This window comes from Nicotiana tomentosiformis, chromosome 1 (assembly GCF_000390325.3).
Source record: "Nicotiana tomentosiformis chromosome 1, ASM39032v3, whole genome shotgun sequence".
NCBI lineage: Eukaryota > Viridiplantae > Streptophyta > Magnoliopsida > Solanales > Solanaceae > Nicotiana > Nicotiana tomentosiformis.
Genome location: NC_090812.1, coordinates 1,101,664 through 1,116,117, shown reverse-complemented (window position 1 = coordinate 1,116,117; position 14,454 = coordinate 1,101,664). Strand labels below are relative to the sequence as shown.

Genomic DNA, 14,454 nt, shown 5'->3' with positions numbered 1-14,454 from the left:
AATGGTAAATTTATCACTCATTTCAAATTGAAAGTTAGTAAGGACACAATGGTGCTCCTGCACTACAATCCGTGTACTCTTTTTTTTTTTTAATAATCGTGATGTCAGACTAGCTTGCACGTACCTCAGTTAATTTAACGGAATACCTGCTACTTTCAAGAGCAACACCAAGGTTTGAATAAACGAGAAGAAGTCATCTAAATTTTTTATTTTCGATGTATTTTGAATATGAAACCTCATAATTCTCAACCTATTTCATTAACATTAGGCCACACTCTTAGGTGCCTTATACTTTTTCTTATTTGTTAATATAAGCACTTTTCGAAAAAAAAAATAACTTAAAGTAGACATTTAAAGGTCCCCCTCTCTCTCTATATATATATATATATTGTCAAAGTTGGACATGTAATTGATTTTTCATCCTACTTTTTGGCATTTAGTTTACATGATAATTGTCATTAGCATCAATTTATATTTATCATACTTTTACATTGGATTGTGAATTTTTATTTGGTTATTTACGTAAATATTTTTTATTTTTTTCTTTAAAAAAAGTTTATCCCCGCAATGGCTAAGGACCCGTTTGTCCTTAATTTTTTTAATTTTTTTTTCTGAATCTTTTTTCAAAAATGTGTTTCTCCATAAATTTTTCGAAAATGAGTTTTTCAAAAAAGTCATTTTTTTCCACTCACAAAATTATATTTTTTTTAAAGTGAAATGCATGTCTAAACATAATTTTAAATTCTAAATACTATTTTTTTACTTAACTTCAAATACTATTTTTTTTCAAAATTTATAATTTTTATGTCTAAACGCCTACTAAATATTTGGACGGATATTATTTATTTAAATTAAAATAAGGCATAAAGAAAAAATCTCAAAGGAAAAAAAGAGACCGGAGCTTTGGGCCGGTTCGGTCTCCATCTTCCTAATCCTCGATCTGTTTTGAATAAGGGTTTTTCATCCCTGCAAAAAACCCAGTATTCGCTCCGGCGATTTGCGCCGGCGGTCCTCTTTCTGAACTCTTTATATAATACTCTCATTCCTAAACAAAGCATTATTCAATCCAAAATCCCATTTCATACCAAATTCAAAATAACATCCAAAAATGTCAATCCCCAAAGAGCTCTACCCTAGCCAAGACGACCTTCCTTACGAGGAAGAGCTCCTCCGCAACCCGTTCAGCTTAAAGCTGTGGTGGCGTTATCTAGTGGCACGAGCAGATTCGCCATTCAAAAAACGAGCAGTGATTTACGAACGAGCTCTAAAAGCTCTACCCGGAAGTTACAAATTATGGCATGCGTATCTCCGCGAACGCCTCGAATTAGTTCGGAATCTTCCAGTTACTCACTCGCAGTTCCAAACCCTAAACAACACTTTCGAGAGAGCTCTCGTTACGATGCACAAAATGCCGCGGATTTGGATCATGTACTTGGTAAGTTTAACTGAGCAAAAGCTCGTTACCCGAACCCGACGCACATTTGATAGAGCATTATGTGCATTGCCTGTTACTCAGCATGATAGGATTTGGGAACCTTATTTAGTGTTTGTTAGTCAAAGGGGAATTCCTATTGAAACTTCACTTAGGGTTTATAGGAGGTACTTGAAGTATGACCCTTCACATATTGAGGATTTGCTTGAGTTTTTGTTGAATTCCGAGCTGTGGCAGGAGGCGTCCGAGAGGTTAGCCGGTGTATTGAATGATGATCAGTTTTATTCTATTAAAGGGAAGACTAAACATAGGCTTTGGTTGGAGTTGTGTGACTTGTTAACACAGCATGCTACTGAAATTTCGGGTTTGAATGTGGATGCCATAATACGAGGAGGGATTAAGAAGTTTACGGATGAGGTTGGGAGGCTTTGGACGTCTTTGGCGGATTATTACATAAGGAGGAAGTTGGTTGAGAAGGCAAGGGATATTTTCGAAGAAGGGATGACCACTGTGGTCACTGTTAGGGATTTTAGTGTTATTTTTGATGCATACTCGCAGTTTGAGGAGAGTATGCTTGCCTTGAAAATGGAGGAGATGAGTGACAGCGAGGTGGAGGATGAAGAGAGTAACGGTGAGGTTGGGGTGGAGGAAGATGTGGACGAGGAGGATGATAGGTTGAATGTGGCAAAATTGGAAAAGAAACTTAGAGAGTTTTGGTTAAATGATGATAAGGATGTTGATTTGAGATTAGCGAGACTAGAGCATCTTATGGATAGGAGGCCGGAACTTGCGAATAGTGTCCTTCTAAGGCAAAATCCACATAACGTGGAACAATGGCATAGAAGGGTAAAACTTTTTGAAGGGAATCCGACGAAGCAAATATTAACATACACTGAGGCAGTTAGAACTATTGACCCAATGAAGGCTGTGGGAAAGCCACATACTTTGTGGGTTGCATTTGCAAAGCTTTATGAAAACCACAAGGATATTGCAAATGCAAGAGTCATCTTTGATAAGGCAGTTCAGGTGAACTACAAAACTGTGGATCATCTTGCTAGTGTTTGGTGTGAATGGGCAGAGATGGAACTACGGCACAGGAATTTCAAGGGTGCTCTGGAACTGATGAGACGTGCCACTGCTGAACCAACTGTTGAGGTCAAGAGGAGAGGTAACTCTGGCTTTCCTTTGTATCTGAGCTCCTTTTTTCTCATGATTGTTTCTTTATTCTAGTCACTTGTTAAGTATTTAGCCCATCATGCCTAAGTAATGGTTCAACATTAGATCTAATTGACTAATGGAATGCAAATATAGTACTATATGGGTAGTACCATTTATCAGTAACTAAATTTTGAAAAATTGTCATATGAAAAAACTGAAAAGACAGTATACAGCAGCAGAAGCGGAGTTGAAATGCAGATACAAGTTCAGTGGCAAACATGATACTCTGTTCTCAGTATTATTAATTCCCCTTTGTAGGTATAGCATTATATGTAAATAAGAAAAGTGCCAGGGCCTGCTGGATAAAAGTAAATGTGGGTCTCGTGTTACTTTTGAAGTAAAAAAATCAACAGAAGTAACAAATAGTGAGAAAAAAGCTTGCAATTGGAAATATTTTAGACAGCCCATAGAAGATTCAAAGACAATTCCTTTTGAAACTGAAATATAGCAAAAGGTAAAATTTGTCTCTACTTTTGGACCCTTCTGTCTATAAAACTAACCATATGCTTTTAATTGTGTTTTTGGAACTCCATGATCAGTCAATCTCAGTCTATAAAAATGCAGCTGAAATGTTTTAAGATAACATTTAGTATATCATGACTGAGGGATCAAGATATCTAATATTATTCTAATCGATTAATGCTGTATGGATATATGGGCTAACTCTTGGGGTGCTCTATTCATATTTTAATATGCAGTTGCTGCTGATGGAAATGAACCAGTGCAGATGAAGTTACACAAATCTCTAAGGCTTTGGTTATTGTATGTGGATTTGGAGGAGAGTCTAGGAACCTTAGAGTCAACTCGCGCAGTATATGAGAGAATTTTGGATCTGAAAATTGCTACACCCCAGATTATAATCAACTATGCAGTACTTCTGGAGGTATGCATTTTACTTGCAATCACTGCTGAGTTTTGTTCTCATCTTATCATCCTACTGTTTCACATGCTCTTAAAAGAATGGGGAGTTTTTTTGCATTTTGCGTCCCTAATGTATGAACCATTTCTTGGTTTGCACCTTCTCCTCCTTTTTTTCAATTATATACGATTTACCCCTTAACCTATTGATTCTTTTGCAAAAGCTTTAGAAGAGATAATTCTGTGAGGGCAAAATAGGGATTGAATTACCCAGAAGAAAAAAAGTGGAGTTGGAAGGGTGAAAATGAAAGGAAAAGGAATAAGGGGCAATAGTGGGAGAAAGAGGGAAGGGAACATGAACAAGCTAGTAATCTCCAGATTATAAAGACCTCTTTTTTTTTTCATCAGATTAAAAAGATCTCAGATAGCATATTTGTTGGTTTAACAAGACACGTGGGATACTAAGTTGTCACTAAGAAGTGCTTGATAACTTTCATTGTGTACGTAACTTACCATGATCCAACAGCTATTTTAAATCTTTTCCCCTAGAATAGTGAATTTTCCATTCTATCATTTCTCCTCACTTGGAAAGCTAAATAACGTCTTTGAGTTTTATTAAAGAACTACTTACTACTTGGTTTGTGGCTTGCTAGGCGAAATTTCTTTTTAATTCCCCCAAAAGAATGTTGTGACAAATATCAGATTGTGTCTTCTACACAAATCCATGTAATGGAGCGATGTACTTATGCTGCACGATCCTATCGTAATGTCTGCTTACAGCCTGAAATCCTTCCACTCTTTACTTTTATGACCTGGAAATCTTAAATGTTATTGATTTGCCACCTGGAAGGAGCCCTTTGCATAGATAGTGACTATTTACTGGATGGCTTCACTACTGGTGCTTGGCCACTTTTCCCTGGACTCCCCCATTTTTTCATCTTCCCTCCCTTCACTCTGCTTTTTTGTTAATTACGTAATTACTATTTTTATGATTTTATCCATCACAAAATGACTCTTCTATTATTTCATTAAGAAATTAAAATATTAAGATGTAACTCATAAAAGCAAGAGGATAAAGTGAAGATTAAGGGAAAAAAAGATGCATACATTAGAGGTGCAAAATTCAAAGAATTCAAGAAAAGAATATTAGATTTCTTTGTTCTCTGGTGCAATTGGATTTAACGTAATGTCTCATATTCATTTTGTGTAGGATCATAAGTACTTTGAGGATGCATTCAAGGTTTATGAGAGGGGTGTGAAGATCTTCAAGTACCCACATGTAAAGGATATATGGGTTACCTATCTTTCCAAATTTGTGAAGAGATATGGGAAGTCAAAGCTGGAACGAGCTAGAGAGTTATTTGAGCATGCTGTAGAAGAGGTATGTATATGACAGTACCATTTTGTTGACTTTTGTGTTTAGTCAACAAATAAAACTTTGTTTTGTTATGATATAATTCTGAACTGTAAAATCGAATCCTAATATGCTCCAAAAAAGTAAGTTTATCAATTGTCATTATTGGAGTTCAAGGATTCGTTGTTTTTTTGGTATGGTTCTCATCTTATGTATAAAATCTCACGAGTTTTCCTTGTTTTTTTCTCCATCTCCCTTAATGAACTTGTAGAGATGTTACCAATCTCTCTGATAGTGGGACATTTGCTTCTCATTAACAATATCATATGATTATGCATGTAGAATATACATAAGGGCAGCAGTCACTCTTTTGACTGTTTGTACAGATCTGATATTCTTTAGAACTCCTTGGACTTGCATACCTCTTGCACAGCAGGAACATCCACCTCTTCTTGGGGTCCAATTTAGTGTCAATCAATCAACTATCGCCCAGCACTTTTTCTGGTGTAACTTAATATTGTAAATAAAAGAAGAATAATTAGCGGATCTTTTTTTGAAAACAGATTTAAACTGATGGGAGAAATCATTGGCTACCTATATTGTTGTGTGAGCCACCTGTTTCTGTAAAAGAAAGTGTCGGGAAATCCATCTCCCATCAGCCACCACTTATGGGCCATCTCTTGGATAATAATTGCACTTCCAAATTATGGGAGGAATTTTGCTTAATGCTGTTTGTAGGGGCTCTTATTTAATGTCTAACTACCTCTTGTCTCCATAGTTGCATATCAAAGCATGCTCCATAAATTCTATTTGACTAGGTATACTCACATCATACTGTCTCCGTTTCAATTCCTACCAGGCCCCTGCTGATGCTGTGAAGCCATTGTATCTTCAATATGCTAAATTAGAGGAAGACTATGGTCTTGCCAAGCGGGCTATGAGGGTGTATGATCAAGCTACAAAAGCTGTTCCAGCAAATGAGAAATTGAGCATGTATGAGATTTACATAGCTCGTGCGGCTGAGATATTTGGTGTTCCAAGAACAAGGGAGATATATGAACAAGCAATTGAGTCCGGGCTTCCAGACAAGGACGTGAAAGTTATGTGCTTAAAGTATGCTGAACTGGAGAAGAGCCTGGGAGAGATCGACCGTGCCCGTGCACTATACAAACACTCATCACAATTCGCAGACCCTAGATCAGACACTGATTTCTGGAATAAGTGGCATGAGTTTGAGGTGCAGCATGGAAACGAGGATACCTTCCGTGAGATGCTCCGTGTGAAGAGGAGTGTATCTGCAAGCTACAGCCAGGTAAAAAAAAAAGTTCAATTAATCATTAAGTTTGTTACCTATGATGTACTTAAGATGAGTAAATTAGGGAGCACAATAGTATTCTCACAAAGAATTGGGACCAAAGAGTACCTGTGGCATAACCTATCCTCCCTCCCCCCGGCCATAAAAAGAGTATCCGTGGCATTAAAGAAGGCGAATGAGGGAAATTGTTTTTGTACTTAATGGCTTCTACAGGTTTTTTTTTGTGGGGTGGGGTGGGGGTGGGTAAGAAATATTGATCTGGTCAGATGAACAGAGGATAATGTTACTACCAACCTAATCAAAATAAAACAATTAGTTGCGACGTCTATCATCCAACATGGCGTATAATTAACTTTGGAAGATGACAGCTAAATTCTGCGTTGACTGGGAAACTGATTGTACCAGAGCTACTTATGTTATATGCCAGGAGATTTCTTGAAAATAGGAAGAGAGCATAGTTCTTAGCAACTTAGCTAAGAAACTATTATTTTAAACTTTTTGGTATATAAACTCTCATGGGCTTCGTATGTTATATATATCAAATCAGTCAACTACACCTTAATCTCAAACGAGCAGAGTTGGTTATGTGGATCCTCTATGTTATATTCCAGTCCATGCAGTCCAGTTTTGAAAATTTACTTGTCTTTTAAGGGTGAATTTATGTTCTCTAAATCTCACACTTTTCCCTTCAATGGTATAAAAGTCTTTAACCAAACTAAATGACTTCTGACAAATATTAGATCTAATGGATTTAAATATCTTAATCGGTTGGTATTACCTATATTGATCATTTGTTACCAGTGTTTTTTCTTATCTAAGTCTGCATTTCTGAGTGATTTTAGGTCTTTTGGGACTTCTTTTTTTGATTTTCGGTCTACCTCTTTCCCCTTTAGCATCTCAAATCATCACATGTGACACTAATGGATAAGTGAATTTGGAGATCTACGTAAAACATGGCCGAACCATCTTAGGCAACCAACCTTTCATTTTATCCTCGATGTCACATGTTTGTGTTCCTCGATTAATTTGATCATTTCTAGCTATTTTCTTGAATGATCACATATTCTTAACATTTGTATTTTTGAAACACCGATAAAAATATATTGGCTTTTGAGAGCCAATGTTTATTCTTTATATCATTGCTACATTTTGTAACGTTTTTGGTCTCAGAACTATTCTACAGAACTTGCTCCTAGCTTTCTTAGATATTTTCTTATTGCACAGTACTCCTGTAGTGCTCCTCCATTTGAATTATCCTATTTTAGTTTTATATGTTCTATCTTCATCTACCATTGCATTTCTGAGAAGATTGAGCCTAGATATTTCAATTATCCAACCTATCAAAAAGAATATTTGAGTTTGTGGTAGTTATTAACAAAACACCCATGCTTTAGTACCTGGTGCACGGCTCCTGGTGCAACATCAAGTACCAGTTTAACTTTTGGTGTGTGTGTGTGTGTGTGTGTGGGGGGGGGGGGGTGGTGATTTAGTGTCAGTGGGTGGCAAGGTGGCTTTGTTGCCTATTCCATTAGGAACCACAGATTTCTTGGTACATCACATTCATGCATTTATGATTCATTTGACAGTATTGATACTCTTGAAAGGTGTTCTATTTGCTCGCAGTTCCCGTTTGATACCAGATAAAGCAAATCTTGTGGTCGTAGCATTAGCACTTTTATTTGCAAATCCTTTTGTTTAATCTTAAGCTTAGAAATATGAAAAATAAATACATTTTTCATATTCTATCGCCTTCGACTTGTCATTTGCTTTTCAAATTCTATGAAGATTTCCCCCCTCCAATTCTTTATTCCTTGAGAAAAGAACCTACAGGAAGGGCTGATTTGCGGATAAGAATTAGCATACTGACTCGCTTTCATCCAATTTGCAGTTCCTCTACTCGTCCTACTTCAAGTAACCCTTACATTCTAGAATACTAGCTTACTCAGTTTCTGTATAGTTCTAGTTTTTGGCTGACATCCTTGCTAGTTTTGTCAATAACACAAACTCATATGCAAATAGCATGCATCATTTTTTGTGGGTATAATTATAGCATGCATCATGGAGTTTTAATATGATATGGGTTTACGGCAGATCCCTAGAGCAAAACCACGATTGTGAGGAACTCCTTTCTATCGCCTCCCGCTGGTTGCACATTTGTGACCTTTTCGTCCTACAGATAATTTTAAAGTAGTGGTGTATATGAACCATCATGGACCTGGAATAATATTCTTTGAAAGAGTTTGATGTGATCATATTCTCTTGTTTCTGCATTTATTGTATTCTGTTGATGGACCATACTGAAATGCTTTTTTTACCTGCAGACACATTTTATCCTACCCGAGTATCTCATGCAAAAGGATCAGATGCAGACCCTTGAGGAAGCAAAGGATGTGTTGAAAAAAGCTGGTGTTGCTGATGATGAGATGGCAGCTCTTGAGAGGCAGTTAGTGCCCCCAGAAGATGAAGCAAAGGGCAAAGAACAGAGTCGGGTAGTTGGATTTGTAAGTGCAGGAGTAGTTGAGTCAAATGGACAGAAAGTGACGACAAACAATGAGGATATTGAGCTACCTGAGGAAAGTGATTCGGAAGAGGAAGAGAAGGTTGAAATTGCGCAGAAGGACGTCCCTGCTGCGGTGTTTGGAGGTTTAATCCGTAAGAGGGAAGAAGGTGATGAAGCAGAGGACGACTCTGCTGCCAAGAATAAAGATAGTGATGGCCATCTTGGCGCTCTAGAAAGAATAAAACGAAGGAGACAAGGCTCTTAGAGGTTGTTTGTATTCTTCTACTGCACTAGTTGGACTCGAAAATTTTGACCTTCTTTTAAACTTACTAGTTGCATTCGTAATCCTGTAAATTAATGTTAGTTTGTTGTAACTTGAGTTTGCCCATGGAGGTTGTGAAAATCAGTTGTTATTCAATATACACTTCTGTTTATCCTCTATCCCTAAAAAAAGGGGATGGCAGTTATAGTGTTACACTGCAAGAATTCATCATTTAATGCGTTGCGTAAACTTGTGTTTTCCTATTATGTTTTATGTTAGTTCCTTCTTTAGCTACCTCAAGTGCAGTGATGCAATCATACATTCTGAGTTCAACTATAGATATCTGCGCTGTTATAATGGATAGTGAACTTGAATGAGAAGTGGCTGAAAGGAGCACGATTTGCTCTGTTTTCTTTGATGATCTATGATTTGCTTCCACTTTCTCCAAGCCTCTCTGCCGTTCCAGGGTAGGGGTAAGACTGCCTACATGTTACTCAGACCCCATTCGTGAAAATTCACTGGGTTTATTGTTGTTTCTCTGATGTTCTTAGGTTGAGCTACTTGTTTGGATGGTTGTTATCCATCGTTTTATAATATATTATATTGTATCATTTTATAAATACAACGTTTAGATAAATTGTATTGTTTGCTATTGTTAAATAATATTTTGCTGTTTGGTTTGACTGTATGGTACTGTACTGTAACTGATAAGTTTACTAAAATACCCTCGATTGTTTAAATATTAAATTTATCAAGAATTACGTATAAAATAATTTAAGAAAACCCCTTTGCAAATTCTAACAAAATTAGTGGAACAAAATTAGCAATTTTACGTTGGAAGCGGCAGTAGTTCGGGAAAAAAAAGGACGAAGACAAAGTAGGTTATAGGTGGGAGATTTGGAGTTAAAAAAAAAAAGAAGGTGAAGGGTAAAATAAAACAATCAAAACAAATATTATTTTGGGATAACAATACAATACGATATAACGAGTAACAACCATCCAAATAAGCTGTTAATTCGAGGTGTGGGTTTGGGTTTCTCATCGTATCATCCATTCCACTGTTTGCCATCGGCATTCCTGCGACTTCAAATTTGTTTTTTTGGGGTCATGCCAGCACTTGCGGCAAGAACTCGCTCACATGAAAATTGTATCATTTGGCAATCAAGTTTCTATTTTTCGTTCCCGATTCTTCACATTTCGTGGCAAAATTTTTATTTTCTTCTATTCAAATCTTGTCAAACCTGTTAACAATCTTTTTTCTACTTTTTATTCTTAGATATCTGTCACTTTAAATATATTTACCTTTTATTATTTACTTGAAGAAAATAAACAGACAGTCTAGTTTCTGAAATAAAAAGGCTATTTACTCTAGTCTTGGCTTAGTCCAATAAAGAACATCTGCTAACACAAATTACGAATTAGAAAAATTTGGATAACATACCGAATCAAAACAAATTTAAAAAACCAAAAGATAGATTAGCTAAAGCTCTGGAAATTAGAAAAAATGTAATTGAAACAATACCCACTACACATTAATCTCAAACCAGTTGAGATCATTCTCAAACTAGTCAATATCAATTACTATCAATCCGCAATATTCATATCGCTCTATTTAAAGCTATGTACTTTAGGTTCTCTTATATATATATATATATATATATATATATATATATATATATATATATATATATATATATTCTTTTCAAACATTTCTTTTTGGGAGCGGAAAAGGACAAATTCTACCTCTGATTGAACAACTAAAACTCGTGACACAGTGACGTACGTTTAACAAAGACATTTATGCGGCTATTTTCATCATATTAAAATCACATTAAAACGAACACCAACAAATAAGTGTGATGGGTTCAATTTAATGGTTGCAATCCCCTTTAGCTTATTCAAAGACTTAATCTTAGTAAAAACCCTGAAAATAAAAATCTTAATCTAACAAGTATAATTCATATGAATGATCTAGGATTGAATCACCCTCAATGCCTTCTGGGTTGAGCCTGTCGCACAGGGCTTGCCTAGTGCGGTTTACATCCCTTGTGTGGTTTGCAGGCTATTACACAGGGGAGGTTTACCCACCAATGCGCACAAAGTGCTCACCCGAAGGGCAGAGGCTGTGACAGGGGTTGTAGCGGCTATGGGTTTCCCTCTTACCAAAAAGAAACACTTAACTACTTGATGCAAGACACAAATTCTAATTAAGCTCCCAATATAATCAGAACAAGCTTCGAATACCAAAAGGTTACACCAAAGAAGCGCTGGTTGCCAATACAAAGTAAGATTTGCTCTGTTGGTTTATGCCAAAATAATCTAAATTTAAAATCAAAGCTACTGTTCATTAAAAGTATATCTATATGAATGTTCAAAATAGTGCAACATCACGTCTCATATTTCTCTCTTCCCCCCCCCCCCCCCCCCCCCTGATTCGTCTCATTTTTCTCTCATTTCTTCTTTTTGATCGGTGAACTTATAGTTAGAATTTCATCTGTACAAGTAAATGCTGCTCTTCATAATTTTTCTAGGCTTTCATTGATTCCATAAGTTAAGGCCTCACCTTTTCAAATAAAATTGAGGCTTTACTTCCTATGTCTCAATGCTGTGTTCACATGAGGCTTTACAAAATAACTACTTCATATTTCCATCCATACAACTACTACACCTTAATTCCAAATTGAGTTAATATAAGAATCTTTGCTGAACATGTTGATCCATTTCATGTTAGACCAAGAAAGTAGAAATTTAGACGTGACTAATTAAAGAAAACTATTACTTCGTCTTACTTAAGTTAAGAAAGAAGTAAGTGAGAAAAACATGAAGAAAACAGTACGTAATTACAAGTACACAAGAAAAATTGAAGTTGCAACATGCAAATGCATAATACTAATAAGTACAAGTGGTAGAGTAAAATCATATTAGGTGACTTTACAAGCACCATACATCATATATAGTAAAGCTCAATGCATAATAAGAAGATTAATTACATAGCAAGTAAAGAAAAATCCAACAGAGGTCGCCGGAGCAAAACCATCGCCGGCCACCAACGCCGGTGAAGGTGCAATGTTGTCCTCTGATCCCACGTCCTGAGCCACCGTCATCTTCAAGCTAATAACCATCAAAATCATAAGAAGAAAAATACAGGAAACCCTAGCCATTGATGACAATTTTCTTTTCTTTCTTTTTGGGGTAGAAAGTGAGGGAGATTGGAGAAAGGCAATATGTTTATAGTGAAACAAAGTTTTGGAACTATATGTTTGTGTGATATTTTAGAGTGACAACAAATTGAAGAGGTACAGATTCTGTTATTGCATGTATGCCATATGGATAGGGGGAATTCTTGTTGGAGAAATGGGTGTCATTTTATTAAAGGGTAAGGTTTGACACCTTTTGCTAAATGATAATCGAATTTATGCCTTGCTCCCCTTTCAATATTGTTCTTCACAAAATGATCTCCTTACTATGGAAATTGTATAATTATGTTTCTTTTCTCTTTTCGTTTGAACCTAGAAGGGTCATTTGGTTGGTGGGATATGCTCAGATAATAATCTCGAAATAAAATATAAAATTATTTTTAAATCACATTTAATTATAGCTATTAATTTCGAAAATTATTTTATATTAAAATGATGAAATTAGCTATCTTACAAAGAAGATAGAATTACAAATTGCATGGGATATTTAAAAGAATTTTTTCGTTTCTATACAATATTTAAAATTTATTTACCAAAATTGTTCTAATTTTGTATATTACCCGCCCTAAACAAGGATTACTTACAAATTATATACGTTGCACCTTAAAAGGCTCTCAATCCATTATTAATGCTTTCAATCAAGGGATTTAGTTACACCCATTTCCTTTTTTCTCTCCTCTCTCCCCTCTTCTCTCCAGATCGAAAATATTTAGCAATCAAATCCAGAAGCAGCTTTCATCACAAAATTCAAGGATTACGATACAACAACCGGGTTAACAACAATTAACTTAAAAGAAGATAGGAGTTTTCATCCCCAAAATTTTAAACGGAAAAATTGATTCAATCATTAATGTCGATTACTTCAATTGTCTCAGCATTGAAAGTCATTTTATTGGTCGAGAAAGAAAACTAAAATTTGCAAAATTTCAATTAAACAATCTCAGAATATTCAACTTCAACTTTGAAATTTGAAATTTGTTAGTTGTTTTTGAGTGGTTGTGACTGGAATTTATCAAAAATACTTGGACAAAGTTATATACAAAAGTTGAGAAAAATTGAAAGTGATTTGGACTGGTTTGAATCAAAATTCGTAACTGAAATTGGTTCGAAAATTGTCTTTACGACACATGTATCTCAAATGTATCTCAATTTATTATACAACTTATTTACAACTTATCTACAACTTTCATACATTATTTCTACCTAGTTAAATACAACTACAATATCATACAACTTAAATATAATTTTTATACAAATTTTATACAAGATGTATTTTGTATATATTTTGCATATGATTTGTATATATTTTGTCTGTGGTGTGTGCTTCTTCCTCTCTAAAATTCCAACCAAAACTTACTCTCTTAATACAATTTTGATACATATCAATAACTTTATATAAAAAGATAGTATTGATAACTTAAATATAAATTTTATACAACGATTCATACATTATATAGCTATTTTTCAATTTTCATACAACATTTTCAAATAAAAAAAATATAACTACAATAAAATACAATTTACATACAATTATAATACAACTTTACTACAATTTCGTAAGTATATTCTATGCCATGTGTTCTTCTTCTTCTTCTTCTTCTTCTTCTTCTTCTTCTTCTTCGAGTTTCAATATGAAATTCAACCAAAATCAAGTCTAATCTTCACCAAAACACCCTCAAAATTGAGATATAAACTCCAAACAATATTCCCCATTGTTTGTAACAACACCCATTCCAAACAAATAATGGTTTTTGAAAACCCAAATTCGATTTCAAAGCTTCAAAGCTTTTTAATGGCTGTCAATGTTAGAGAATCAAACACCTTCAAAATTTATTGATTGGCAATTTCAATTTGAACACCAATTGTGCGACATGAAAGAAAATTGCTAAGTTAAAACGATTGAAATCCATTGATGAATTCCATTAAAACTCTATACAACAAGAAAGCATAAAAAACAGAGAACATCAAATGAACAAAAATTGGGGGGAAAAATAGAGAAGGAGAGTAGAGAAACGGAGAGAGAGACGAAGAGAGAGAGACGGAGAGAGAGAGAGAGAGAGAGAGAGAGAGAGAGAGAGAGAGAGAGAGAGAGAGAGAGTGGACACGTATAAATGGATAAGGAAATAACTGATATTTCTGATTCAATTCCTAATATAAAGGGCTACTCATTTAAAACTTATTTGTACATAATTGGTAAATTGTATACGGCCATGTAATTAAATTGAAACTTGAGTAGGGAGGATAATAAAGTTTCAAATAGTGTATAGGAAGGTAAAAATCCCATATTTAAACTCACGAGAAGGACCGAAGGAGTTTAT

At 35.2% G+C, this 14,454-nt stretch overlaps 1 protein-coding gene across 1 annotated transcript; it reads left to right on the top strand.

The window, feature by feature from the left end:
* The first annotated feature begins 906 nt into the window (after window positions 1–906).
* Window positions 907–9,188, top strand: LOC104105655 (uncharacterized). Its single transcript, XM_009614014.4, has 5 exons — window positions 907–2,600; window positions 3,349–3,533; window positions 4,719–4,889; window positions 5,722–6,174; window positions 8,499–9,188. Exons 1-5 carry the CDS (start codon window positions 1,109–1,111, stop codon window positions 8,940–8,942), a joined length of 2,745 nt encoding a protein of 914 aa, XP_009612309.1. The 5' UTR covers window positions 907–1,108; the 3' UTR covers window positions 8,943–9,188.
* The last annotated feature ends 5,266 nt before the right edge of the window (window positions 9,189–14,454 follow it).

Coding starts and splice junctions, on each gene's coding strand:
- LOC104105655 (XM_009614014.4), top strand. CDS start 1,109: ATGTCAATCCCCAAAGAGCTCTACCCTAGCCAAGACGACCTTCCTTAC. Junction 3,534..4,718: donor ACTATGCAGTACTTCTGGAG/GTATGCATTTTA, acceptor CATTTTGTGTAG/GATCATAAGTACTTTGAGGA. Junction 4,890..5,721: donor TTGAGCATGCTGTAGAAGAG/GTATGTATATGA, acceptor AATTCCTACCAG/GCCCCTGCTGATGCTGTGAA.